At 40.7% G+C, this 26,876-nt stretch overlaps 1 protein-coding gene and 1 long non-coding RNA gene across 4 annotated transcripts in view; one reads left to right on the top strand and one right to left on the bottom strand.

The window, feature by feature from the left end:
• The window catches only part of GMDS (GDP-mannose 4,6-dehydratase), a 453,328-nt gene that overhangs the window by 383,485 nt on the left and 42,967 nt on the right, over nucleotides 1–26,876 (bottom strand). For both annotated transcript variants that reach the window (XM_053247716.1, XM_053247715.1), the window contains exons 2-4: nucleotides 18,004–18,048; nucleotides 12,819–12,906; nucleotides 9,187–9,296 (exon numbers count right to left, since the gene is read on the bottom strand). In XM_053247716.1, coding sequence (XP_053103691.1) covers nucleotides 9,187–9,296; nucleotides 12,819–12,906; nucleotides 18,004–18,048 — 243 coding nt within the window. The remainder of the gene's footprint in view (nucleotides 1–9,186; nucleotides 9,297–12,818; nucleotides 12,907–18,003; nucleotides 18,049–26,876) is intronic.
• Nucleotides 11,356–26,876, top strand: part of LOC128323854 (uncharacterized) — a 28,340-nt gene continuing 12,819 nt past the window's right edge. The window contains exons 1-2 of one of the 2 annotated variants that reach the window (XR_008306492.1): nucleotides 11,356–11,571; nucleotides 25,965–26,038. This is a non-coding gene — a long non-coding RNA (uncharacterized LOC128323854). The remainder of the gene's footprint in view (nucleotides 11,572–25,964; nucleotides 26,039–26,876) is intronic. The other variant, XR_008306491.1, reaches the window with a different exon arrangement.

Here is a 26,876-nt window from a genome sequence, read left to right as displayed (position 1 = left end):
GTCAAATGCACAATCAAACAAGCAGGAACACAGCTGGGTAGCTCACCAAAGCATGGCGTTGCTACCAGCAATATGGTTGCGGTGAAGCCTTCTTAAATAGGCTGAAGCCATGTGCTCTCAATCATGGGTCCCTGACTCAGCAGCTCTCCTTGTTAGTCGAGCCGTTCCGCACGTGCGTCTCCTTATCTCCTTGTGTCTCTTCGATTGATGCCTCTCTACAGCTGAGATCGGCTGCACCTCCTCCACAGGAGCTGTTGTACTAGGCTCTATTTCTTTTTCAATGTCCCATGAGTGGGTCCCGCTTGCCTCTGCAACTTCTTGCCTTTGAGATAGCTGCACTCCCTCCTCCATTGTCACACTGCCTGCCTCCTCCTCATCCTCGGAGTCTGACAGAATGCCCATGACAGATGTGCTAGATCAGAAAACCAGGAAAATAATGACCACCAATCATGCCCTGCACCCAAGAAGTGATATTGATAGGCTGTACCTGCCAAGAAATGAAGGTGGGCTTGGAATGTTGCAAGTCAGACAGTCTGTTGAAGAAGAACAATGAGCATTGGCGAAATACATCAATGAAAGCAAAGAAGAAATGCTACAGGAAGTAAGACAGGACTGTTGAAAATAAAGGAATCAAAGGATGCATACAAAAAACAGGAGATGAGGAATCGACAAGAAAAATGGCACAACAAACCAATGCACGGCCAGTTCTTTAATGACATACAATAAAAAGTCAACAATAGCACAACATGGCAGTGGAAAAAGAAGTGGACACTGAAGAAAGAAACTGAAGCTCATTTTTGCAGCCCAAGAACAATCACTACGAACAAATGTTATAAAAGCAAAAATTGATAAGACCCAGAAAGACAGAAAGTGTCAGTTATGCAAGGAAGCGGATGAGGCGGTTGAGCACCTTGTATGTTGTTGTAAGAAAATCGCGCAGACTGATTATAAGGAAAGGCACAATAAATTTGTTGCAATGATCCACTGGAACTTTTGCCAGAATTACAAATTGTCAGCAAGCAAGAATTGGTGGAATCATGCGATTGAGAAGGTCACAGAAAATGAGGAAGCAAAAATCCTTTGGGATTTTCAAATACAAACGGATAGGCATTTAGTGCATAATACGCCAGATCTGACAGTCATTGAGAAGAATCGGGTTCTGATAATTTATATTGCAATCCTAGGGGATAGACGAGTTGACAAAAAACAATTGGAGAAAATAACTAAATACAAGGATCTTCAGATTGAAATTGAGCGGCTCTGGAAAAAGAAAACAGTTGTGGTGCCAATAGTTGTTGGTGCCCTTGTTGCAGTACCAAAAGAACTTGAACGCCAACTTGACACCTTGGGCATCGATAAAATTAAAACCCATCCCCTACAGAAGGCCATACTACTTGGGACAGCATGAATATTACGACGATATCTTTAATTTTTCTTTGGTTATCCTAGACCCTTGGAAAGGGCCTGATGATTAAAGTACCAAATCCAGTCAAAAACGTCTGGTAGACTGTGTGTAAATAGCATAATAATAATAATAATAATAATAATAATAATGTATTTTATCTTGAGTTCCATGATGGAAGAAAGACAGGATATAAAATATAACAAAATATATACATACAGTATAAAGCATGACTGAGTCTAGAGTTTTTCAACCACTATATTGAATTTGATCCTCCCTGTTTAAAATGCTTATTTCCCCATTAGTACACATCTTCACAAAATCTGCTGCAAATTCATTTTGTGTGACTTACCTAGCTGCATTTCTTGCTAATACAGGCTCAGATCTGGACTACCAAAAGGTCTGCACCAGCTGCACTTCACATAGAGACACAGACACACACTCCCCATAGCCAATGTTGAGAAGGAAAACCTGGCAGCCCCCCTTTCTGCAGTTTCCAACTGTCACTGCAGCAGAAGATGCAGGGAACAGCTGAGTTTTGGCTTTCCAACTGACTGCTAACCAGGAAGCTAACTGTGAACTCTACCCACGTGAAGGCCCCTGCCATCTATGGGACTATGTGCAAAAATACAGTAATTTTAATTGACTTTCTACAGGCAACTAGGCCAGCTTCCTATTACTTTATTATCAGCATGACTTTAGCATGTCTTTCCTTTTATATAAAGGAAAACTATTTAGGCCAATAAAATGCTAGCAGACACAAGAAACATCATAGGAACATAGGAAGCTGCTATATACTGAGTCAGACCATTGGTCGATGCAGCTCAGTATTGTCTTCACAGACTGGCAGTGGCTTCTCCAAGCTTGCAGGCAGGAATCTCTCTCAGACCTATCTTGGAGAAGCCAGGGAGGGAACTTGAAACAAAGCGGCTCCATCCCCTGAGGGGAATATCTTACGGTGCTCACACTTCTAGTCTCCCTTTCAAATGCAACAAGGGCAGACCCTGCTTAGCTAATGTGACATGTCATGCTTGCTACCACAAGACCAGCTCTCCTCCAGCAGAGGAGATATCACTGTATCAAAATGAACAAAACACAATGCAAGCTTAGATTGATTTCCTATAACATTAGCAATCAACCGTGAATTTACCCTCTAACTTAAACTACAAGTTCCCATTCATTAATTTAAAAACAAGAGGTATAGGATCACTCTTAATAGACATCCTTGGGCACTCAAAAGACTAAGAGATATGCCTGTGTGGCTTGCTGCCAATATGAATTCATTATCACATACAAGTTATAAGCAGATTTCCATAGAATTCACTATCGCATCCTTATTTTTGAAATGTTTGCTGAACAAAGGAGGGAAATTTAGCTTGGCAGCAACCACTTTAAAAAAAAATCATCTGGGTTCAGTCAGAATACTTCAGAAAGTATTCTGCATTTTCCAACAAAAAATATTCTGTCATTAGAAACTATTGATCTGAACAACTACAAAGCCTAATCAAAAGGAGCAAGACTTCAAAATCTGATTTCCAAGAACTCCAATGCAAAGTGTGTATAATTAATAAACACTTTGCTTTCACAATGTTCCATATTCCCTTGCCCCCTTCTCCCAGTTCTCTCTCTCATTCTCCACCTTCCAATGTTATAGGCTGTGTGCTGTTGACTGACAGAAGGAAAACCTCCTTTCAGAGCCTTCTTTCAAGTGTTCCATGGCAGGAAAGCATATGTCCTCTGTTTCCCCAGAGGTGGTTTTCAGTTCTGAGAGGAGGTCTGGGCTTCCCCCTCCAAAGAATTAACATTTTTGGGCATGTACTTGAGTACCTCCCAACACCCCCAAATGCCCTTCCACCCTCAGTAGAAGTGTGAAGAAACTCTGTGCTTATCCATGCATTCTATTAGCAGTTCACAATATATTAATAGATTCTATTCAGCCCAGCTTTGAAGGCTAATTCTGAAAGAGGTTTTAAAAATAATAATATTAATAATAATTTTTTAAAATCAACATACAAATGTCTAATATTTAAAATTTTAGTTTGTCAGGTGTCATCGCGAACCACATTATCCTAATACAGATTCATGTAATTATACTTAAGCTCATAGAAGGAACACAGACTGGTGGAGAAGCTGGAGTGGGTCCCAGCTTATGGGAACCAACAATAATACAGGAAGGAGACTGGCAACTAGTTCCCTGCACCAGCCCACAAGCAAAAGCAAGTCCACTGGAGCACACACACACACACACACACACACACACACGACCAGGTGTGTCAAACTTGGGGCGGGGGGTGGGGGAGACTACACTCACATTCCTTACAATTGTAAACCTGCCAATTAGAATTGTTTCATTTTTAGTCTTTGTATAGTACCCAGTCATTTAAATCCTAAATTTAAAATCTGGGTATTGAAGCTTGCTTCAATGCAATTCCTTCAGCCCTTTTAGAAGGGAGATACCAGCATCTTCCTTTACAAGATAGAAAAGGCCCCTGTGGTTACATAGAAACTAGAGCTCATATTTTACTCCACTGCAAGTTATATCACGAGTTAGACAACAATTGATTTCCTCGTTGATATGCAGATTCGGGGGGAGGGGTCATCTGATGAGGCTCTTGTAAATTTTCTTTTGTCAGATCAGGATGATGTAGTATCTTATGTTACAGCTAAATTCTGTTACATCATTATTAGTTATAGAAGATCTATGCGCTTTTAAATTGTATGTTGTATTGCTTATTAGGTATTATGCTGTATATCTTGGTCCATGACCATAAATTTAATAAAGTAAAGTAAATCCTGGGTATTTAAGAGAACGTCTTCTTCGCCATGAGCCACACCGCCTGTTAAGATCATCTGGAGAGGTTCGTCTGAGGGTGCCGCCAACTTGTCTAGTGGGTACTCAGGAACGGGCCTTCTCCATTGCTGCCTCTGGACTTTGGAATGTGCTCCCTGTTGAAATAAGAGCCTCCCCATCTCTGGCAACTTTTAAAAAGGCACTGAAAGCACATTTATTCACCCAGGCTTTTAATTAGATTTATAGTTTTAAATTTTTTAATACTGGGTTTAAAATGTTTTTTAATGTTTTAAAGGATTTTAATTGTTGATTTGATGTTTTAAATGATTACCATTGTAAACCACCCAGAAACGCATGTTTTGGGTGGTATAGAAATATTTTAAATATAAACAAACAAACAAACAAACAAATAAATAAATAAATAAATTGTACCAATAATATAATTCTAACAGAGAACAGCTATACAGGAGCAAAAAATTGACTAAATGTTGTCAAGAAGCTACTAAGGAGAGTAGTTACATTTTTTTCTAGCCATTTCAACATTCTGAGATATACACCACAGGTTAGAATCACAGAAGCACAAGAACAACTCTGCTAGGGCAAAAGGATTTTTACCCTCTTCGCTCTCCTACTGGAGACCCATAACCCACACCAAAACCTCTGTCCCCACACTGGAACAGTGTGGCAGGTGGGATTGGCAGTAACTGAAGATTGCTTGAGCAAGTGGGCAATTCCTTCTATTTATGCCAGAGACTCTCTGGATCCTAGCCAGAGAATATCTCAAAGAATTAAAAACCTTTAGAACCATTTGCAGTACTTTCCAAATGCCTTGTGCACAGCTGTGATGGAAGGGAGATATCAAAGAATTCCATATGGAGAGCATATTTGCCCCTGGAGCTCTGGTGAGATTGAAATGATGGCTCATGCACTCTTGCACTGTCACTATTACCGTGATATTAGGCATAAGCTCATCTCTTCATATATTATCTCATATCCAGGCTGTACTGATTCCTTTTACCTACATTTCCTCTTGACAGATCAGAATGACTCTTGATCCTATAATGTGGCTATGTTCTGCCTTATAAAAATTTGATTAGAATATTTTATTCTTAATGAGTTCTAATGCCTATATGTATGTTGCCTCCACTCGCTGGATATGTTGCTGCCATACATAGTATAGAAATACAATATGGTATGCAATTTAACACCGCTCTGTATCAATTACATAATTTTGATGTCTTGCTGCTTTTATACTCAGTGTCATTCTGTTATTAGTGTTGACTAACTTTTATATATAGTTTTATGTTCATAGTTTTAACTTCTAGCTTCTTCTAGTTATTACACTAAGGAATTTTATAGATACTTTTTATTATTTTGTAGGAGTAGATCCTTTGAACTGTTTTTGTTTATTTTGCTGTTATGCTGGTCAAAGACCAAAATAAAGACTATGCTATGCTACTTTCCAAAAAGAAAAAGCCAACCCACTATCACTGTATTTCATAAAGGGGGAAACTAAGGAAACTAACAACAGGCATGTGGACAAAGGTGATCTAGTTGACATTGTATACTTGGACTTCCAAAAGGCTTTTGACAAAGTTTCCCATCAAAGGCCCTTCAGTAAACTTAGCAGTCATGGGATAAGGGGATAGGATCAGGTGTGGATTGATAACTGGTTGAAGGACAGGAAACAGAGAGCAGGAATAAATTGACAGTTTTCACAATGGAGGGAAGTAAGGGGACTCCCAGGGATCTGTACTGGCACCATAGTTAAGGAGTGAAGTGGCCAAATTTGCAAATGACACTAAACTATTTAGGGTAGTGAAATCAAAAGCAGATTGTTAGGAGCTCCAAAAGGATCTCTTCAAACTGGGTGAGTAGGTGACAAAAGGGCAAATAGAGTTAAATGCAAGCAAGTATAAAATGATGCATATTGGGGCAAAAAAAACCCCACTTCACATATACGCTGATGGGGTCTGAGCTATCGGTGACAGACAAGAAGAGAGACCTTAGGGTTGTGGTGGACAGCTCATTGAAAGTGTCGACTCAGCGCACGTTAGGTGTGAAAGAGGCAAATTCCATGATAGGGATCATTAGGAAGGGACTGAAAATAAAAATGCTAATATTATAATGCCCTTATACAAATCCATGGCCACATTTAGAGTACTGTGTACAGTTTGGGTCACCATATCTTAGGAAGGATATTGTAGAACTGGAAAAGTTGCATAAAAGGGTCACTAAGATAATCAGGGGCCTAACACACTTTCCTTATGAGGAAAGGCACAGCATCTGGGGCTTTTTAGTTTGGAAAAGAGGTGACTACAAGCAGACATTAGCATAAAATGGTCTATAAAATTATGGATGGAGTATAGAGATTGGACAAGGAGCAATTTTCTCTCTCACATACCACTAGAGCCAGATCCCTTGAAAATGTTTGCCAGGAAATTTAAGACCAACAAAAGGAAGTCGTTTTTCCATACAGCGTACAATTAATCTATGGAATTCTCTGCCACGGAATGTGTGTGATGGCCACTAGCTTGGATGGCTTTAAAAAGTGCTTAGACTAATTCATAGATGACAAGTCCATCAATGGCTATAGGTCACCACCAGCCTCAGAGGCAAGCTGCCTCTAAATACAAGATGCAGGGGAGCAACAGCATGAGGGGGGCATGCCTTCATTTCTTGCCTGTGGTCTTCTCAGAGGCATCTGGTGGGCCAATGTGGGAAACAGGATGCTGCACTAGTTTGGTCTTGGGTCTCATCCAGCAGGGCTGTTCTTAAATCTTAATGTTGACATCAACAGAAAAAATACATGTTTATCTCTCTATGATGTGTTATAATTATGCATAATATTAATAGCAAGGAGACAGTCACTATGCAAAGTCCATAATGTATCACCTCCCAGTAAATGTGTAGATTACAGGATTTTGTTCTTCAAACACAGAAACAGATCTGTATTGGGCAAGGGGAAGAGACAGAGAGTAGGAGCCTAATGAAGAAAAATAATAATAGCAGAAGTCCTGTCTCATAAAGGAAAAAAACCCAACAGAAAAATGGATTCTGTAGCAGATAATGGCCCAGTTCATAAGTAATGGGAAACTGGAGGTCCCTTCACCTCCAGTCCCCAAATCATACATACATACATACAAAGCAGGGAATTACAGGGTGTGTGTGTGTTTTTAATGGGCCTGCAGTTTCCCTCCCCAAACTGCTTTTTGTCACCTTCAGTTTCATTTGCTCAGCCTCCGGTTTGCCTGTGTCAGCATTACATATGAATGCTGTCACGTAGTTTTATCGATCGAAAACCAGAGTTAAGGGAAGAAATTCCTCCCTCGCTCCGGGTCCTATTGGCTGTGCCGGCTGTCCTTCAGGAAAGAAGGAAGCCCACACAGCCAGCTCCCCTACCTCTCTGCAGTCTTGCTGACTGCAGAAAGACTGCTCTGCTGAACGTATGAATGCATATGGGAGAGCAGGGGGAGGGGGGCGTGGAATCACGGGTCCATTGTACCCTCGGTTCGGCATTACGCATGACCCGGGCTCATGGCTGTGTGCAGGCACAAGAAGAGAGAATATGGCCAGTGGTGCTGTAGTTTACCCTGAGCAGAACATTATCTTTGCTCACATACTGCTTAGCCTCAATATCCTTGTATGCAAAGGAGAAAGGAAGTGAAAACCATCTGAGCAGAATGAGAGGAAAGCAAGCATTTTAACAAGGAGTGCATTCTAGAGCCCCAGGGCAGCCACAGAGAAGGCCTGGTCCCAAGTAGCCACCAAATGAGCCAGCAGTAGCCATAACTGGATCTCCCCAGATTATGATCTTAATAGGTAGGAGGATTCATGACTAAGGAGGCAGTCTCTTAAATTATTATATTATTAGTGTTGGAAATTGAAACAAAGACATGAGTTGAAAGGAAAATGATGGTAGAGTAGTTTGTAGGAAAATTAAGGGCAAAAAACAGAACATTGAAAAGTGAAAGTGGATTTGACAACTGTATTCATAAAAAACTGACTTGAGAGAAAGAATGGTTATATACTAAAACAAAAGGCAAATTTCGGATATCAAGTGCAGGGGAATCAACAGTTATTTGATTGGCAATGGTTCATGGGCTGGGGGCACTGTTCCCTCTAAGTTGTGTGCACATGCGCATGCTCACAAGTTTTTGGATGCCCACTAAGTTCATTTTAGATCCCACTCAGGTTGAATCAGGAAGGTCCCATTCTGAATGCAGGTGCGCACACACTGCCTTGATACTGCCGACCAGAACAAAACTAATTCCGCACAGAGATGAAAAAAATTAGAGGGACCAATGGGTGGGGAGAATCTTAAGATCAGATAAAGATCAAGGGCACAAAACTATAGAAGGAAGAAGATTACCTCTAACGGGGGGGGGGGGACACAAAGGATAAATAAAGTAGTGATCAATAGAAAGCCATAGATAAATAACCCAAGTTAGAAATCATAATAGTCTGAAATAAGTGGCAGGAACTGAAATAAGGAGAGTCAAAGATCTAAATGAGAGTACAAACATAGAAATCTTGTTAGATTTCTTGTAAGGAACTGTTCATAGTGCAACAATCTAGTGCAATGTAGCAGTTAGAGAGTTAGACTCGGGCCAGGGAGAACTAATTTCAACTCCAGGTTCAATTCACTCAGCCAAGAAGCTCTCCAAATGATTTGGTTCAGTCAGTGGCTGGCATCTTAATGAAGAGTGCATGCTTCAAGGGACTGCAGCAATGGAACCCCTCAAACAACTCCCCCTTCCCCCTATGCACATGCTGTTTTGCAAGAGCCATTAGACATCTGAGCACTGCTTGCGCTTCAGAAGGCTCTGCAAGATTGGAAACACATTGCTGAAACCCATGTTTATTTTTTAGTAATAAAATGTCTATTTAACCAATGAAAAGGCAGCAACAAAATACACACATTGCAATCCTCCCCACACCGCCACCATCTCAGCTATTATTGTAAAAATGCTAGTTGATGAATGCTACTTACTTTGACGTGACTCTGAGCCCCAAGGTTGTAAATTTCAGTAGGTTTCACCTGATTAATTATCTTCACCAGACAGGTACTATCTGTGAGATCACCATAATGCAGCTTCATGTCTTCAGATGACAAAGAACAAAGGGTTAGAGTCACAAAGATTTGACAGTGACGTTTTTGTTATGAGTATTTAATATGCAGCACACCATAATCTTACATTTTCATCCAATATTTCTATGACAACATATAGTACTGATATATACAATGAACTATCCTCTGACAGTGGCTTTTAAAAAATCAGTCATGCAAACAATGCATATTCTAATCCTGGCATCAACACAGATATGCTTAAAAGCAAAGAGGGAAGGGGTTTGATGGATGTCCCAAGGGGAGGGAGTGCCAAAAATAAGGCACCAGCATACAAAAAAAAGAGTCTTCCCTCTGATGCAAACCGAATTTGCATAATAAGAACAGCCCTGCTGGATGGACCCAAAGCCCATCATCCTGTTTTACACAGTAGGAAATGCCCTGGGAAATGATACCCCTGGAAAGCCCTCCGGCAAGATCTGAGGGCATGCCCTCTCTCCTTCTGTTACTCCCCCAAAAGTGTTATTTAGAGGCATCCTGCCTCTGAGGCTGGAAGTGACTTATAGTCCTCAGACTAGTAGCCAGTGATAGACCTGTTCTCCATGAAGTTATCTAAACCCCTCTAAAAGCCTTCCAGGTTAGTGGCTGTGACCACATCTTGTGGCAAAAAATTCCAGAGGTTAATTATGCATTTTGTGAAAAAGTACTTCCTTTTGTCAGTCCTAAATTTCTTGGCAATCATTTTCATGGGATGACCACTGGTTCTAGTGTTACACAAGAATGAGAAAAATTTCCCTCTATCAACTTTCTCCACACCATGCGTGATTTTATAGACCTCTATCATGTCTCCCCTCAGTTGTCTTTTTTCTAAACTAAAAACCCCCAGGTGTTGTAGCCTTGACTCATAAGGAAGCTGCTCCAGGCCCCTGATCATCTCAGTCACCCTCTTCTGCACCTTTTCCAGTTCTACAATGTCCTTCTTAAGGTATGGTGACCAGAACTACATGCAGCACTCCAAATGTATATCAGAGGTGGACCAGAGACCAGGGTTTCAAAGTCTGATCAAAGAGCCTGGGTAGGCTCATATGAGAGAAGGTGGTCTTTCATAACCAATTACCAGGCTGATCAGACCAGTCTTTTAAACTGGGCCTAGAAACACCTAGAGACCAGAGACCAGGGTTTCAAAGCCTGGGTAGGCTCATATGGGAGAAGGTGGTCCTTCATAACCAATTCCCAGGCTGATCAGACCAGTCTTTTAAACTGGGCCTAGAAACACCTAGAGACCAGAGACCAGGGTTTCAAAGCCTGGGTAGGCTCATATGGGAGAAGGTGGTCCTTCATAACCAATTCCCAGGCTGATCAGACCAGTCTTTTAAACTGGGCCTAGAAACACCTAGAGACCAGAGACCAGGGTTTCAAAGCCTGGGTAGGCTCATATGGGAGAAGGTGGTCCTTCATAACCAATTTCCAAGCTGATCAGACCAGTCTTTTAAACTGGGCCTATAAACAAACTGACAACCAATGTAGTTAGCACAAAACTGACATCGCATAAATATAATACATTGCCCCCTTGAGTATCCATGTGACAGCATTTTGTATGAGTTAAAGTTTCCAATGTTTTTAAAGGTAACCCCAGATGTGACAAAAACATGCATGACTGAGGCTAGATTTGCTTTTGCCACAGTTGGGATCACAGCTGGCATGTCTGCCAAAGCTGGTAAAAAAGCATTCCAGGCAACCAGCATCACCTAAGCACTGAAGGACAGCACCGGTCCAAGAGCACTCCCAGACTGTGGACCTAGTCTTTCAGGGGAGTGCAACCCTATCCAGAATAGGTTACACACTAGCACCACCTTCTGGGTCTGACCCACAAGAAGGACCAGGGCCACCATAATAATGGGCCTCCAAGTCCCAAGTGGGCAAAGCAATTGAGAATACCACCATGCATGGGCGGAACTACCATTAGGCAAGGGGAGACAGTTGTCTGGGGGCCCCACTGCCTTGGGGGGCCCCCCAGAGACACCTCACATGACTCCCCATTGCCCCCTGCCCGGCCCCAAGTACCCTCAGCCACTTGCCCGGTTTGCCCTCTCTCCTGCTTGTTCTCCTGGCCGGCAATCGAAGCAGCAGGCAAGCTGCAAAGAGCTCCTTTTCTCCCCGCCTCTCAGCATAGGCCTCAGTGAAGCCTGAACTGGAGTAGGCTTGAAGGGAGGCCCCAAGCAAGCAAGGAAGGAAGGAGGCAGGTAGGCAGGCAGAGTGGCCCCCACAGCTCTCTGCAGCAGACCCTCTGCCCAGCCCAGCATTTGCCAGGTAGAGTGTGAACTCCTTTTTGTGGTCATCCCCCCCCTCCCCGGATATATAGGGATCTGCTTGCCATAGGGCTTTGATATGGAGGGGGGACAGACTGAGAACTCTCTGAATATTTAATTTAAAACAGGCTGAAAAATGTGCTGGCTTAAAAAACTATCTAAAAAGTCCTATAAGTGGCTTGTTTCATGGCAGAAAATTACAAAAAACTTCTGGAACAAACAATATTATATTTATTTTATTCATTCATTCATTCATTCATTCATTTATAAATGCACTTATGTTCAAGTTGTTTTGCAACCCAGAAGGTCTGAGTGAGAACTGTGAAGCATGTGTTGTGCTTTTATTTCATTTTTCTTGTGTGTGAACTGCTCCTCAATAACTCGCAGGGACTTCAGGGTAAATCTGGCCAACATGTGAATGCAGCACCTCCATTCCAGAGGAGATGTGTGTTAAAGGGCTTTAAAAGCCTCCTGTGAAAAACCTCCTGCAATCAAACTTTACTGAATTTGTTCAAAATTCTGAGAAAACATACATAGGCTCACACGGCACGGTTGAAAGTCTCCTTTGCTAATCTGCAGCGAGGGGCCCATTTTAATAATTAGTATTTCTAGTGTGTTCTAGGCATTAAAAGTAGCATAAATATATAGTACTCAGTGTCTATCACTATATATTGTGAAGTGTGTGTGTGTGTGTATTCAGTGAAATGTATTTCTAGGCAGCATGCTTATTTTGAAATATCAGACTTAAATCCTTGGGGGCCTGGGGTATGCGGAGGCCCTGGACTTGGGGGGGGGGCATTTTAAAATCTCATCTCTGGGCCCACTCCAACCTTGCTATGCCCCTGCCACCATGGTCAATTATACTGAAAGTCACATAGAGTTACAGGAGACAACAGGGTTGCACTTTCCCACCTGAGTCCCAGAAAAGGCCATATAGCAGGGAGAGCAAGTCATTTACAGTTCCACAACTTGGCTGAAAACCAGACTGAAAAAGACCTAAATAAACTTATAAATTATACTGGCTGTCTCTAGATGACATCTAGCATTAACAACCTGAACATAAATACTGCCATTTAATTTGAGGAAGCATTTGCTAACAGCAAGCTTATTTTGCCATTCTTAGTCATCATGGACAGTTTCTCAATTTTACACATTCTTACACAAACCTCTCAACTGTACAACATGGCTGAAACAAAAATGTATCATTTGTCTCATTTACAATTCACCCCACCCTAAGGAAAATCTTACTTCCTTCTATGTGAGCTTGTGGGTTCTTGTAGAGGTGTTCAATCCGTCCTGTGTTAAAAGAGCTAGATCTGCGAACAATTCCATGCACCTGCAATTTAAAAGAAGCAGTTCAAGACTAATGTTCTACTCTATTGTTGGGAGTGGGGGAGATTAACTGTGCCATCCCTGTGAAAAGCTTGCAATGCACTACCCCATACAGAATATAATTCACTACTTCCATAGAAGTTTCAGCTCTAGCTTAATGGTAGAGCATCAGCTCTACATGCAGAAGATTCCAGGTATCTCCAGGCAGGGTTGGGAAAGACTCCTGCCTGCAACTTGGTGAAGTACTGTCAGTCAATATAGACAATACTGAGCTAGATGGACCAATTGTCTGACTTGGTATAAGGCAATGTGTGGGCAACATCAAGTGCTCTGGACCCTTTCCCTTCACAGCTAGTAAAATCTGCTATGGAAGTAACAGGTAGGTGGTTGGAGCCAATTATTAATGCTTCACTAAGGGAAGTTAAGATGCCATCGTGCCCCAAGCAGGCAGTGGTAAGACCACTATTTAAAAAGCCCTCCCTTGATTCCACCAACTTTGATAACTATTGGCCCCGGCTGACAGCCTGACACATGGGTCAGGACACCACTGCATCTCATCATGGGCCATGGCAGTGGCGAGCATGTGTGTCTGCATGTGTCAGGAGTACTAACAGGCAAACTGTGACACATCTGGTTTTGTGATTGGCCAGAGTGGGGCAAACTGCCAGTGGTGTTGCCGTGGGTGGGGGTCACCATGAATCATTCACCCTCCATGGCCAGCATGGGGCAAACCAGGTAGTCCTTCAGGAAGACCAATGCTCCACCAAGTCAGCATCCGATGGGATGTCACCATGCCCCCGGCCATGGAGTATACCCTCTCGTTCTGGACGCTGCTTGGTGGGCATTGCCAAGTCCAGTCAGACTGGCAATGCATTGCCCAAAACTGGATCAGCTCCATCTCCCGGTCTGCCACTGGCTCCTGCAGGTACTACAGAGCACACTAATTCAAATCTTCCCTTGCTAAACAAGGTGATAGTGTGGTATCAGTGCAGCTGAAAAGGATCTTGGATGATACGGATTTATTTAAGATATATATATGCCACCCCAAATTTGCGTGTTTGGGTGGTTTACAATAAAACAATACAAATTACAACAGAAAAAAGTTAGAATGTTACAATTTAAAATTTTAAAACAATGTTAAAAAGTATTGAAATGGTATTTAATTAAAAGCCTGAGTGAACAGATGAATCTTTAAGGACTTTTTAAAAAGTTGTCTTTTAAAAGGGACTTTTAAAAAGATTGTCTAGGCACTTTTCAATCTGGCTTTCCCGCTGTTTGGGACTGAAACTGCCTTGGTCACAAGGAACTAGACAGGTGGAGTGTGTACCTGTTGGTTCTGTTGGTCCTCTCAGCAGCATTCAATACCATCAACCATGGTATCCTTCTGGACCACCTCTCAGATTTAGAGATCAAGGGTGGTGCACTGGAGTGGTTCCAATCCTTTTTTTTGGCGGGGCGGGGGGAGGTTCCAGAAGGTGGTGCTAGGGGACTTCTACTTAACTTCTTGTCCTGTGGGGCCCACAAGGCTCAGTATTGTCCCCCATGCTGTTTAACATCTACATGAAACCACGGGTAGGTTTCAAACATCAGGAGGTTTGGACTGAAGTGTCATCAATATGCAGATGACACTTAGCTCTACCTTTCCCTGACATCAGAGCCTAGGGAAGCAGTGGATGTATTGAACCGGGGGCTGGAGGTGGTGATGGGCTGGATGCGGGCTAGCAAACTGAGGCTACATCCAGACAAGACGGAGGTGCTGCTGGTCAGTGGAAAAGCCAATTGGGATAGAGTGATTCAACTAGCTCTGGATTGGGTTGTACTCCCCTTGAAAGAGCAAGTGCACAGCTTGGGGATCCTGAACCCAGCTCTGCTTATGGACACTCAGGTGGAAGCAGTGGCTAGGGATGCCTTTGCACAACTTCAGCTAGTGTGCCAGCTGCATCCCTCTCTCGAGAAGGCAAATCTGGCCACGTTTACCCACACCTTGGTCACATCATAACTGGATTGCAGCAATGTCCTCTATGTAGGGCTGTCCTTGAAGAATATTTGGAAACTTCAGCTGGTGCACAATACTGCCAGGGTTCTCTCTGGAACTGCTCGCTCAGAGCATATTACACCTATTTTGGAAGAGCTGCACTGGCTGCCAATTTGTTTCCAGATCCAATTGAAGGTGCTAGTTATTATCTTTAAAGACCTTAACAGTTTGGGCCCTGGATAACTGAAGTGTCAGCTGCTCCAAAGGGTTTCTGCCCGCCCATCAAGTTATTCATGGGGGCCTTTCCTCTGAGAGAGGCTAAATTGTCATGCATGCAGGACAGGACCTTATCTGTTGTTGCCCCCAGGCTCTAGAATACTCTCCCAGTGAAAGTCTACTCTTTGACATCTGCGGCTGCTTTTAAAAAACAACTACAGTCCTTTTAATTCATTCAGGCTTTTACTCCTTAGGGGCCGGCAGGTTTCCTGCTTCTGTTTACCTTTTTATGTTTATTGTTTTGGATGATTTATGGTTTTTACTGTTTAACTGATTTTAAGGTTTTAAATATAATTTTTATGAAATTTTATTGTATTTCAACTTTTGTAAACTGCCTAGGGATGCCTTATGAAAGGCAATATAAAATATAGGATTCTATGGGGGTTGGGGGGAAAGGTTAAAAATTTGACAAAAATTGCCCACTTGCCCATTTCTTTTGTGGGTTAGGTGGTCAGTAGCATCCATCATGCCCTACCACCAACCCAATTTGGTGTCCCTAGGAGCTACCCATGGGGAACAATGGGTGTTTTGAGTTTCCCCATTGTTTCCTATGGCCAAAACACACAAAACATTTCAAGTTTGTTCCACCAAAACAGCTGGTTTGACCGTTGTTTTGAAGAAATGTTTTGGCCATCTGTGTTTCATTTCGAACTTAAAACAGAATGCAAAATCCATTTTATGCACATCTCTATTGTAAAGCAGCCTTTTCATGATCAGAAGAAATTATCCACATGTGGAAGGACACCTTTGGAGCCAACTCATTCAATGGAGAAAAAAGAGGTTAGATGTAGGGCTGTGCAAAATGTTGACATAGAAATATCCCAACTCAAAACGTTTCAAGCTTCGCAAGACCGTCTCAAGCTTGAAACAAAACACCCTTTAAATAAAGAGCCTGTTTTGAGCTTGGAACATAACAACCTCATTTCGAGCGCCATTTTGGAGGCCTGTTTTTCCCTTGCTGATTGATTTTCTAGCACTGACTTCCTATTGGCTTGTGATCTCCTTACTTCTTGGTTGGGTTATCATACAAATCAAGTATTGTCACGGACAACTGTGCCCCCATTGGCTGGGATGAGGGAGAAGGAATGGGGAGCAGAAAGTAGGGAGTTTCAAACTTTAGGGATCCTATCCTATGATAGGCTGTTAAAAATGTAGGATTCTATGGGGATTTGGGAGGAAAGGTTAAAAATTTGTTTAAAATCACCTGCTTGCCCATTTCTTTTGTGGGTTGGGTGGTAGGTAGCACCCATTGTGCCCTACTACCCAACCCACTTTGGTGTCTCTAGGAGCTACCCATGGGGAACAATGGGGTGTTTCAAGTTACCCCATTGTTTCCTATGGCCGAAACACTTGAAATGTTGCGAGTTTTGTTCCGTCGAAACAGCCACTGTTTTTGTCGAAACAGCCACTGTTTCGACAAAATGTTTAGGCCATCTGCATCTTGTTTCAAGCTCAAAACAAAAACACAAAATCCTTTCGTGTGCATCCCTAGTTAGATGCACAACCCTTGTTCAGATATAAATAATTTCGATTATGCCAGAAATGAAAGAAATGAAATGAAAGCTGCACCAATGAAACGGATGAATTTTATATTCTATTGAGCAATTTGAAATTTGGTGATAAAGACTTCACCAATTACTCAATAGAATGTAAAAACACACTAGACTGCAAATATTGGTATATTCAGCTTTTAGAAATGAACCATTTATGCTTTTAACAAAATAGCAAAATATAATTTGTTTTAAATGGGTGTAGAGTTTTTGTTTGTAAATTTCTGTGCATAAAGCCATACCCACTACCAAAAGGTTACTTTGTAGCAGGAACAGAAAGCTCTAGGAAGAGAATTGTAAAAGGAAAAACACACAGCAACCAAGGTAAGACCTACATGAGAGCTTGGTTTCTTTCCCCACCCTCCACAACAAAGCCTAGATGGTGGCAGCAATAAGTTAATGTGCAAGTTCAGTAATCCTTAAAGGAAAGTTTCCAGTAAATCGAAAAACACGACTAGCTCATTGCCACAGTTTCTAATTAGAATTTTAAACAGATAAATATATATATAATTCTTCAGAACTGCTTCCATTACTGATCAATTTCAGTGTTTTAAGTACTGTATGAGACAGCAGCATTTAGGCCATATAGAAGAGGGCAGAAGGAAAGAGCAGGTAAGAGGAGCCAGTGAATTTTCAAGAATGGCTATGTTAAATACTCAGGGAAGGAACTTAAAGGAAGTTATATGAAAATGTGGAGAATGTGTAGGGGGTGAGGGGAGCAATCAGGTACTAGTGCGCAGATGCTCCTGTGTGGGTTAAGCTAGTATCACAGAATCATTAAGTCCTCTTGCCACAACGCAATTCTAAATACAAAATACAATCTAAGAAAAGATATGCAACTAAGTCTATTTAATAGATTGTTTAATAGATTGTTTACACTGCTGAAAAAGTGATAGAGCATAAAATCCTTTTTACTTTTAAACTGAAGTTTTCAGTAGCCATTTCAAAATTAGTATGTTTTCCCTCCCTTTTTAATATGGTAAATTGTGAGGGGATGTACTCTCTTTTCTTTTCTTTTCTTTTTTGAAGCTTTGCACAGGCTGCTGTTTATCTGAACTAGCAGGAAGTGTGTAAAAACAGCAATACCCTAAGGATGGAAGGGATTCCACCACTGGACACTCTAAGATAAATAGTACAATAAGCTGGCATGATTACAGGGCAAGTTGCACATTCTTTTCTAGAGTTTTGATTTGTTATCTAAGGCTAAGTGGAAAACATACACAGAGAAGTACAGCAGCAAGGAAGCTCTTTCCAAGTCATTTCATAATTCTGCAGTCAGTCACTAAGACTAGTCACTCACCTCATAGCCCTTTTCCAGCAGGAACTCTGCCAAGTATGAGCCATCCTAAGAAGAATAAAGATAGGAAAATGTTAGTACCATAGCAAGTGTATATAGAGGTTTAGACTCCCCTGGGTCTTAAGATATGGTTTGAACTGGTAATAGCATCTATTTAATGTTCAGCTAACACAAGCATCTGGATATAAATCCTTGACATAGCATCCAAGAGAGAGCAAATGAACATTTCAACTCATAATTCCTCTGTGTTTCATATTTTAGTACTCTCCCTCTTCCAACACCCACACTGTTTATATGCATTACAAAAGCTGGTTTATTCTCTTTAGCCATTTGATTTTGCTTTAATTTTAATGTTCCCTAATAAAAAGTGTTCTCAGGTTAGTATATACAGTCCTTGTATATCATACTAAACATGTGCATACATGTTTGTAAATTTATAGCAGTTTAAATGTGTAGCTGATTCATGACAACATTGATGGATTTTTACTATCTACACAGATAGTTCCTTTTCAGCATTGTGTGTGAGGGGAAAGAAGGAGAACCAACCAGTTCTAGAACTCAGATGCCACAAGCACAATTGACAGATTGTGTACTATGAGCTGTGTGATTATGACTGCTCATAGTACACAAACCAGCAACTATATGCATATGGTGATCAACTGAAAGTTTGTCAATCACATTAAATCTACACAAGGAGGAAAATTTTACATTACAGGAAAACAGTTCTGCATATCTGTGTGGTGTCTCCTGTATATGCAAAAACACAGATTGCAAGCAAATTTAAATATCACTCCCTGAATCAGCCTCAGGCTAAAAAATACAAAAACTACCATTATTTTCATGAAGCAGCTCCAATTTTTTTAATTAAGTTTTTGTAACACACACACACACACAGAGTGAGCACTGTCAGTAAGTTATCTCAACTGATGTATAAAAATTTCTTTTCATCCTAAGACATCATATGCTGCATTGGGCAATATATTGTCAGTTTTAACTCTATTAAAGTAAAGTTGCACTGTCAAGTCGGTGTTGACTCCTGGCGACCACAGAGCCATGTGGTTTTCCTTGGAAGAATACAGGAGGGGTTTACCATTCCCATCTCCTGCGCAGTATGAGATGATGCAGCATCTTCCTGTATCACTGCTGCCTGATACATACCAACGGAAACATACCAGCGGTGATTCGAATCGGCAACCTCTTGCTCGCTAGGCAGTTTATTTCCCCGCTGAGCCATTAGCTAAATAACAATATCACTCCTGTTTGGGGTATTCCTTAGATACCACTACAATGTAACTGGTGAATCAATGTGGAGAACTAAGAATAGGACAACATAATTCAGCTATCAGCACGATCCTAAACATGTCTACTTTGAAGTAAATCCCACTGACTTCAATTAGACTTACTCATGCTTAACACTGCAGTCTTAAAAAGGTAAATCCAGGTACTTGCTCTAACAAGTTCATTCATTACAGAATGAATTAGAGCAACTACTTTTATGAATAATGTTAACCAACCAAGAGAACAAACGGATGGTTACCTGCGCTAAAATATCATAAGTACTTTTCTTTTTTTAAAGACAGAATAGTTCAAGACATTACAGCTACAGTCCTCAAGCCTATCTAGGGCATTTCCCAGAGTCCACTAAAGTGTTACTGATGTATCTAACTCTACCAACAAAACATTCAGGGGGAAAAACCTCTTACAAATGTATACTTGAGTTTTAAGATGTCTTATTTTAAGTATAGAAAAATTTCATTCTAACAGGGGTTAGGAGCTAAAATACTACAGAAGGTCTCATTGTTCAGTCTGGAACTTAAGATTCACTACGAGGCTCTAAATTCTCACAGAACGTTTTCTGTACCACTGATGAGGCAATGCATAAATCCATGCTGAGTGACAAAGCTTGGTATACGAGGGACACATTTTGCAGTTCATTTAGAATTCTCTCAACTTTTCTGAAGAGTCTGACATAAATATTGTTTTCCAGGCTCTTGTAGACTAGTGTGGAGAGAGAAGAAAAATAAAGTCTTACCCTATAAATATTCCTTCTACCACACATGCATTATCATGGCTTTCAAATGCCTGGAGTCAGACAGAAATCCTATTAAAAATCTGATTCAGTTTGACCATGACAAGCCAGGTCTACCATAAAGTCAGTGGAAATACTGGAATAAACTGTAGTTCCCAAAGTATAAATATGATACAATTCACTCAAGACAAAACAAAAAACCCACAATATGTTTAGTGTTCTGCATTGGTTGCATAACCTGCTAAAACCAGAGGTGGATGTAATGAGGATGCAGAGAACTGGGTGGGGAGAGGGGGGAAGACACTGATTATTCAATATGTTGATGTAAAACAGACTTGAACATAACTGAACCCTGTCAATAAGGTCTTGTTCTTCTCACCAGAGCTGTTTCGCAAACTTTCCAACCAAACTGGAACATTTTGAACCAGCCATGGCATTCACTTCCTTTGTATTTCCTTTCCAGGTCTATCAAGTGATAGGACATGACATGACAATAAGTGGGAAACAAGCAACAGTCAGAAGCTACTGGTTTCTGATTCCAACATGATACAATTGATTGACTATCTAGTAATCTCACACAATGCAAATCAGTGACAGTTTGCTTCAAGATACGTTTATCGCAAACAGTTTTTAACAAAGGCTCCTTCTCCTTTCAGTGAAGTAATAGTGGTTAAACAGTTCAATGAAAACTTAGATTAAATGCCATGTTTACAGTGTACTTTGTTTCAATGCTTTCAAGCTTTTTCCAACTGAATTTCAAGGATAAGGCTGAAGTCAGCAGTCTCCATTCACAATGTTAAAAAAGGAGATTAAGAAGTTTGTCCGGCCTTTCTATACAAGGGAAATCCATCAATATGGCTTACAGAACCATAGCACAGTAATAAAACAATTGGAATAATACAAAACAAAACATATGTAAAACTATTTATACATTTTCAGCAAAAGATATTAAAAATAAGAAGATGGTTCCCCCTCTCCAAAGGACTCACAGCCAAAGACGACACACAAAATGGACACCAGCAACAGTCATTGGCGGGATGCTCTGCTGGGGCTGAATATGGCCAGAAGCTCCCCCCACCCCACCCCCGCGCTAAATATAAAAGAATCACAACTTTAAATGATGACTTAGTCCACATGAGTGATTTAAAAAAGCAGTAGTAACAACAAAGACAATTTTAAAAATATATATCCCCAAAAGCCCACTGGAACACTAGCGTCTTCCCTGTCCATCTAAAGGCAAGCAGTGATGGAGCCATGTGCATCTTATTTGAGAGGCAGTTTCAAATTCTGGATGCCACAACTCAAATCTTTTGTGATCACCTTTCACACATCTGACAAGGGGACACGGAAAAAGGCCTCAAATATATGACAGACAAGCTCATATGAGAGAAGGTGATCGTGAGATAATTCACTCAGCTAAAAGGTAACATTTGGACAGAAAGTTGAAACTTTATAGTCCATAACAGGATATATTTTTATTTCAGCTGGCTTTTGATGGCCTAGAAAAAAGCAAGCAAGACAATAAATAGCACTGGTTTTAATAACTGTAGTGAGCATTTTAAACATACTGTACTGTTATCTACCCCAACACTTTGAGATTGGTCAGCCTAAGAACCAAGAAAGATCTACAATTATAGACATGTCTACAACACAGGCAAGAGATGTTTTACTGTTTGCAGAACGGGTTGAATATGGATTCCCTTTCCCTGTACCCATACACATGACAATGCATTAAGTGGGAATTCTATTCTGCAGGAGTTTAAAGGAGGATTCAGATGCCTCTACACCAGACTATTATCACATGAAAGTAATTTAAAAACTCAGGGCTCCGTATTGTCTCCTATGTTGTTTAACATCTACATGAAACCGCTGGGAGAGATCATCAGGAGATTTGGTGCAAGGTGCTATCAGTATGCTGATGACACCCAAATCTATTTCTCCATATCAGCATCATCGGGAGAGGGCATAACCTCCCTAAATGCCTGCCTGGAGGCGGTAATGGGCTGGATGAGGGATAACAAACTGAGACTTAATCCAGATAAGATGGAGGTACTCATTGTGCGGGGTTGGAACTCGAGAGACAATTTTGATCTGCCTGTTCTGGATGGGGTCACACTTCCCCAAAAGGAACAGGTAGGCAGTCTAGGAGTACTTCTGGATCCTAGCCTCTCCCTGGTCTCCCAGGTTGAGGCAGTGGCCAGAAGCGCCTTCTATCAGCTTCGGCTGAGATGCCAGCTGTGTCCGTTTCTTGAGGTGAATGACTTCAAAACAGTGGTACATCTGCTGGTAACCTCCAGACTGGATTATTGAAATGCGCTCTATGTGGGGCTGCCCTTGTATGTAGTCCGGAAACTACAGTTGGTCCAGAATGCGGCAGCCAGGTTGGTCTCTGGGTCATCTTGGAGAGACCATATAACTCCTGTACTGAAGGAGCTACATGGGCTGCCGATATGTTTCTGGGCAAAATACAAGGTGTTGGTTATAACCTATAAAACCCCAAACAGCTTGGGCCCTGGGTATTTAAGAGAACATCTTCTTCCTCATGAACCCCATTGCCCACTGAGATCAGCTGGAGAGGTTCGTCTGCATTTGCCATCAGCTTGTCTGGTGGCCACTCAGGGACGGGCCTTCTCCATTGCTGCCCCGAGGCTTTGGAATGCGCTCCCTAATGAAATAAGAACCTCCCCATCTCTGACAGCTTTTAAAAAGTCTTTAAAGACACATCTGTTCACCCAAGCTTTTAATCAATATTGTTTTAATGGTTTTAATGCTGTTTTAAAACATCCTTTTAAAAACTTTAAATTGTTGTAATGTTTTAAACTTTTCCTTTTTTTTTTAACTAATGTTTTAATTTCTGTTTTTATTTTGTTGTAAACCACCCAGAGACATAAGTTTTGGGCGGTATAAAATTATGTTAATAAAATAAATAAATAAATATGCACAAGCACTTTTCTTATGTTCTTTGGTCAACAACAAAACTAACTCTCCACCAATGTTGGGGACATAGTTTCAGGAGGCTGAGATGGCCAAGAGAAGAGGAGATTGCTAGAACTGCCCATTGCTCCATATGCAATGGAAAACCTTGGTATGTTTGGGAGGGTTAGTCTGGTTGTTGGCCAGTGTGTACAGGCACATATATGCATTGGTAACCTACACCAAGAAGAATAGAAAACTGAAACCACTTTTGGAACAATCAAACACAAAAGATGCACATTGCCTAGAAATCACAATCCCATCACTAAACCCTAACTAAAATAGCATAATAAGAGATACTAGGACACAGTATTAAATGAGGCATTCTAACATTGCAGTCATGATAATTGCCCACTATTTCGAGATCTGATCCATATCTTTTTGAGTCTAAGAGTGAAGAGCATACTTTCAATTGAAATCCAAAAACAAAACTCTACCTCTGTAGTATCAGAAGCTTGGGGGACACTGCGGAGGAGAGCTGTTTTTGTGGTAGCAAGCATGAATTGTCTCCTTTGCTAAGCAGGACCCACCCTGGTTTGCATTTGAGTGGGAGACTATACATGAGCAGTGTAAGATATTCCACTTAGGGAATGGTGTTGCTCCGAGAAGAGCATCTACATGCTTGCATGCAAAAGGTTCCAAGTTCACTCCCTGACATCCCTAAGATAAGGCTGAGAAAGACTCGTCCTGCAACCTTGGAGAAGCTGCTGCCAGTCTGTGTAGACAATACTTACCTAGATGGACCAATGGACTGACTCTATATGGCAGCTTCCTATGTTTCTAACAATGTAATAAATAGCATGATGGATATTAGAAAATGGAAGATGACAACATTTCCTGGAAACATACACAAATCAAAATGAAATTATTATTTCAATCAAAGTGCAGCATTAGTATCACTTTAGGTTGAAGTCAATTTATCTAGCATAGGTGAACAACAAATTATCACTGTGACATAAGCAGAGACTCGTTTCACTCTTTGTCACATCAATACATTTTCTCACAATCACATGGAACCCATGCCAAAGTACCAATGGAGATTAGGTTTGACCATGTTATATACAATATCTTTATTCCTTTTATCATTACTTTTTATCTTTTCCCCTACAAATCTATTATCTCTTACTTTCAAGAACAAGTTATGCTCAGCAAAACTGAGATTTTATTCACCTGAGACCAAACTTATTGTCTGCTTTTCTGTGGATCTGTCATTTTCTCCAAGTTTTCTGAACCAAAGTAACTAGTTAAATATATCAGCTATCCCTATGCATTAATTATTTTATTTTATTTTATTTTAAACTGTAAATAGCAGCAGTGAGGGGTGATCAAGATAAAGCCTGCAATGCATGGGGGAGGGGGTATTTAATACTTTTTGGTGTGTTGAGATCCTGCCAAAAGTCACACCTGCTTCTATAAACTCAAGGCTGACTGCAATGTAACATTTTCTTCCATGGAGCAATACCAGTGGAAGAATCTGTATTTAGAAAGCTGGAATTATGATTGTGCAGGACTCTTCCGCTTGCCAATCTTTCCTGCATCCACATGCATTTCACATTCAGTCATAATGTTTTTCATGTGTATTCCACAAAGGAGGAATATTAACATTAGAATCAGATCCCCACATATCAAATATAGACAGAAGGTTTTAGGATAAAATGTATGGTAAAATACAACACAAATATGTCTTTGCTGTCATACAAAACTGCACACGTAAAATGCTTGGAGATCTGAAAGGTTTATGCTTACCTCAAAATAAACCTCAAAATAAAAACATGAATTCATGCATGCATTCATCCCTTATCTCTTATCAAAACAATCCATTGTGTCAAACCATACCCAGTGTCAGGGCCAACTCCAGGTTTCAAGGAGCTCTTGGTAAACTGTCCTCTATGAGTTTCCTCCAACTTGGGTGGGAGGGTCCCAAGATAGTCTTCATGGTGGGTCAACTGTGGCCATAGAGGTGATCTCAGGGATCAGAAGTGGGTCCTCAGCAGGTGCTCAGCAATGCCAAACTTCAACATTGGCCCTCTGCACGCTCAAGTTGTTTTGGTACAGACCAGGACTATATAGCACAATATATCCATCATGTTGCATCTGGGATTAGTAGATAAATACAGCATTATCATGCAATGCCATCAGATTATCAGCTTAGTAACCTAATTAGTAATTCAGATCGTACAGAGTGAAAAATAAGAAAATCGATTACAAAAGCAAAAAGTTAAATAAATGCAGCTAGGTGAAGTACACCATTAATTGCTATTTTTATGCAAAGCTACATTGATTGTTGTTCATGTTAAGACAGCACATGAACTTCTGTCTCTGACATTAACGCTAAGCAGGATAAAATCATCCAAGAGATACACAGCAAAAGGAAGGAATGCTTTTTCCAAAGCTTTCAGAAGATTACCCCCCAATTGAAGGATGATATACTATGTTCCAAGTACTGAAATGTGGCAATCACACCCCAATTTTATTGACATTATTTATTGCCAAGGTTCTGTTACCAATAGTAAAAAGTGTTACATTCAGGAGTCAAATGTCAGATATGATGGGAAAACAAAAAATTTTGGAGCCTGCTCCAAAATTGTAAACTACCCAGAGACAAGTTTTGGGTGGTATAGAAATATTTTAAATGAATAAATAAAAACCTTTTACTAATTTTATCAATAGTTAGTTTGAATTTTTCATCTCCACAAACAGATATGAAGAAAAAAGTTTCACTTTTATGATCGCAAATAAAGTCTCACTGAGATCCATTCAGTTTAGAGTATAGTTTAACACATTCCCATACTACATTGCTTCAAATCCAAAATGTATAATCTTGCATTGAGCTCTGAACTACTACTGCTTAACATTTATTTGGTCAATGGCATTCTAGGTGCTAGAAAAACAAGAAAACCATTTAAAATCCTTTTCACAATGGAACCATTAAAAATAACAGAAATTACTTTTCTTCATACAGGCTGCCTGCTGTAGATCTGTTCACAAGACCTCAAAGTGACTACATTTGAGTACAGTCTGTGGAACACTGGACATGTAGGGCTGATTTTTGTTATCTATATTCACCACAAGTTTCTCAGTAATTTTTTAGTGTACTTTCTTGTATCCAAGAAACTGTTAATACATTAAATCCCTGAGTATAATCATTAGGAACATCCTTTAAAAAAACAAACCCAAATCATTTATATCCCACTCTTCCTCCAAGGAGTCCAGAGTACTACATACTTAAGTTGCTCCTCACAACAACCCTGTGAAGTAGGTTAGGCTGAGAGAGAAATGACTGGCCCAGAGTCACCTAGCTAGTATCATGGCTGAATGCAGAACTCAGGTCTCCCCGGTCCTAGTCCAGCACTCTAACCACTACACCACGCTAGATGGTATAGCGTGGTGCAAGTGCATCCCATACACTTACTTTTGATTAAGCATCCATAGCACAGAATTGCACCTTGCACCTTGAATGAGACTCACTAGCACTTGTGATATAGACATTAACTAACTCAGTCCACAGAGAATGCCTTATGCCATACAGATCTGTGCAAGTGTTTTTTCCAAATGTGCCAAGTGTGACGATGAAGAAAAATAATACTAATCCTTCTGATATTAGTGCCAGCATGTGATCTGGAGGCCTGAAAGTCATGAGCCTACATTCAGACCCTAGAGTAATTTTAGAAGCAAGATGTTAGGTTTGGGTAGCAGGAAATGTAGGCTTGTCCCTATTCAGCTTATGCTTACTAAGCACTGAGGAAATTGCTGTCAGCCAAAAAAGGTTGTTACAAGTACAAAATGAAACCATCCCCCATTTGTCATCCTGAGCAACTTAAGCAAAATAAAGAAAAACAACAACAATAGAAGGATCAGTAAACATGCGTAACAC

This window comes from Hemicordylus capensis, chromosome 4 (genome assembly GCF_027244095.1).
Source record: "Hemicordylus capensis ecotype Gifberg chromosome 4, rHemCap1.1.pri, whole genome shotgun sequence".
NCBI classification, from domain to species: Eukaryota; Metazoa; Chordata; class Lepidosauria; order Squamata; family Cordylidae; genus Hemicordylus; species Hemicordylus capensis.
The sequence above is the reverse complement of the archived record's forward strand: the minus strand, read 5'-3'. Positions and strand labels throughout refer to the sequence as shown.